The 2,488-nt window shown below is 38.0% G+C and overlaps 1 protein-coding gene across 1 annotated transcript; it reads right to left on the minus strand.

Moving 5' to 3' along the window:
- Positions 1-441: 441 nt before the first annotated feature.
- On the minus strand, positions 442-1,380 carry LOC121031230 (olfactory receptor 4S2-like). The gene has a single exon (XM_040476420.1). It carries the CDS (start codon positions 1,378-1,380, stop codon positions 442-444), a length of 939 nt encoding a protein of 312 aa, XP_040332354.1.
- Positions 1,381-2,488: the final 1,108 nt, after the last annotated feature.

Genomic DNA, 2,488 nt, shown 5'->3' on the forward strand with positions numbered 1-2,488 from the left:
GGAGGAAGAGAGGGAAGGGAGGGAGACTGGGAGACAAGGAGGCAGTTTCTGGGAAGTTAGCCTTCTGTTTTTAAGAGAAATGGTCAGATTCCTCAGAGATCTTTCTCTTGTAACATCATTCTACATTGTTGAATCATAGTTTAAGAAAGCTTAATTTGAATTGAAGGGACATAAAGCAGTTAAAGAGATACTGGCTCATAGTGTTTACTCTCCTACTCTAAAAGTAAGAGAGGATAAACCTTGACAGTATAGAAACCTAGACAGTATAGAAAGGCTTAAGTTTAGCCCACCTAAACATTGAAAAAAGAGTCTCAAATTATTCCTGGTTAAATGAAAAGTACAAGATAATTGAATTTTAAGGACTATCCCTTAAAAAATCATTAATAAGTTACAGATAATTGAAGGTATTAGCTAATTCTCTGATTTTGCAATTCTGACAAGCTATCCCTTCCCCTTTTCCTTGAAGGAGACCTTGCGACTCCATATCCTTTTCATGGCATTCTTTACATCCTCATTCCTCAGAGTATAGATGAGTGGGTTTAGCATTGGGGTAATGGTAGTATAAAACACAGACACAGCCTTATCCAGTGGGAAAGTAGTGGAGGGACGGAGATAAATAAATATACAAGGGACAAAGAAGAAAGTTACTACAGTGAAATGAGACCCACAGGTAGAGAGAGCCTTGCGCCGGCTCTCTGAAGACCGCTTACGAAGACTAAACAGAATGATCGTGTAGGAGGCCAGAAGAATGAGGAAACACCCCAGAGAGATGAGACCACTGTTGGCAACCACCAACATATTTACCAGGGTTGTATCAGCACAGGCAAGCTTTAGGACTGGGTGGACATCACAAAAGTAGTGGTCAATGACCTGATCATTGCAGAAAGGCAGCTGAAAGGTCAGAAGGGTCTGAACAAAGGAATGACCCAGGGCTCCTAACCAGGACAATGATGCCAGAACAATACAAACATTGGCACTCATGATGGTAGTATAACGGAGAGGTTGGCAGATGGCAGCATAACGGTCGAAAGCCATAACAGTCAAAACAAAAATCTCCGCACACCCAAAAAAGTGGAAGGTAAACATCTGAGTTACACAACCCCAGTAGGAAATGGTCTTTTTCTCAGAAATAAAGTCTGCAATCATCTTGGGTGCTGTGGCTGAGGAATAGGCAATGTCCACAAAGGACAGGTTACTGAGGAAGAAATACATGGGCGTTTGGAGCTGGGGATCAGAAAAGACCGTAAGCAAAATGAGCAGATTTCCCACCATGATCACGATGTAGAAGAGGAGAAATAAGGCAAAGAACATCAGTTGCATTCCAGGATCTTGGGAAAGTCCTAGGAATATAAATTCAGTGACATTATTAGCCACTTCCATGGGGACCCAGATGGTACTGGCTTGGTGGCTCTGGTTCTCTGCAAAAATAAATAAATATAAACCACTGTAAGCATGGTACAGCCTAAAGGAGAAGTCTTATTAAAATATTTAAGTGATGCTAAATATAGGAGAGGAAACTTCATATTTCTTGAGCATAGTCAATTTTCTTACCACATTATTGACTCACATTTGGTTTCTGTTACACTCAGACCTATAGGTCTTTTCTCTCAAATAATAACCTAGAGAATATGATGATTTTTTTATTGGACTTAATGTTGTTCCCTAATCCTCCCTCTCTCTGTCTCTCTCTCTCGTATTGCCAGAAATTCTCTTTCAGATGGAAAATTTTAAATCAATTATTAAATAAATTTTTGAGGCTTAAGGTAAATATAAGAAGTCAGAATCCGAGATTTGATGCCAAATTTCTTAGATGGATCTTTTTTAACATAATGTACAGAGATCAACTTTAGAAGAATAACATTCTACTTAAATGATAAAGACTGTTTTTAGTTTCTAAATTAGGTTGGGAGTTTCAATACAATTAAAGATTAAGTCATTTTTAGTGATGAACAACAGCAGAAACAGAGGTCTCCTGCTTACCAAAAACCCATGCTTATAAGTAACATCCTGGGAGTTTGAGTCCTAAGACTTGGTATCCATGTGAAAATTTCATTTTGCTTGTCAGTAAGGAATACGTGAAGAGTGGTCAACCTATACAGAGAAATGTTTTTCTCTATGTTGCTCTAAAGAGTTGAAAAGCTAAAACATACTGAGGCCCCTGTCATTCTCAATCCCTTTCCCTTGAAATAGCCTTCTGTCCTTGTAATCATAGGTAAGAATCAGTAGTTAAATTTCCATACAGAAAAAGCTGTAAATGGTAGTTAAAGAATAAGTCTAACACCATTTTACAAACTATACACAGGGATGCTCAGGGAATACAGATAAAAATATTGAGTAAAAATTATCAGGGAAAAATTCTTGAAAGAGATAAATCATAAGACAGGACCTAAAGAAGTTCCTCAGAATAAAAAATGGCTTTTCTGAAGCATTGCAAATTACTAGCTATCTTTCATCTTTGCTAGGAACACCTTTTTTCTGCCTGGATAAT

Source organism: Herpailurus yagouaroundi, unplaced genomic scaffold (genome assembly GCF_014898765.1).
Source record: "Herpailurus yagouaroundi ecotype Mexico unplaced genomic scaffold, PumYag 141, whole genome shotgun sequence".
NCBI lineage: Eukaryota > Metazoa > Chordata > Mammalia > Carnivora > Felidae > Herpailurus > Herpailurus yagouaroundi.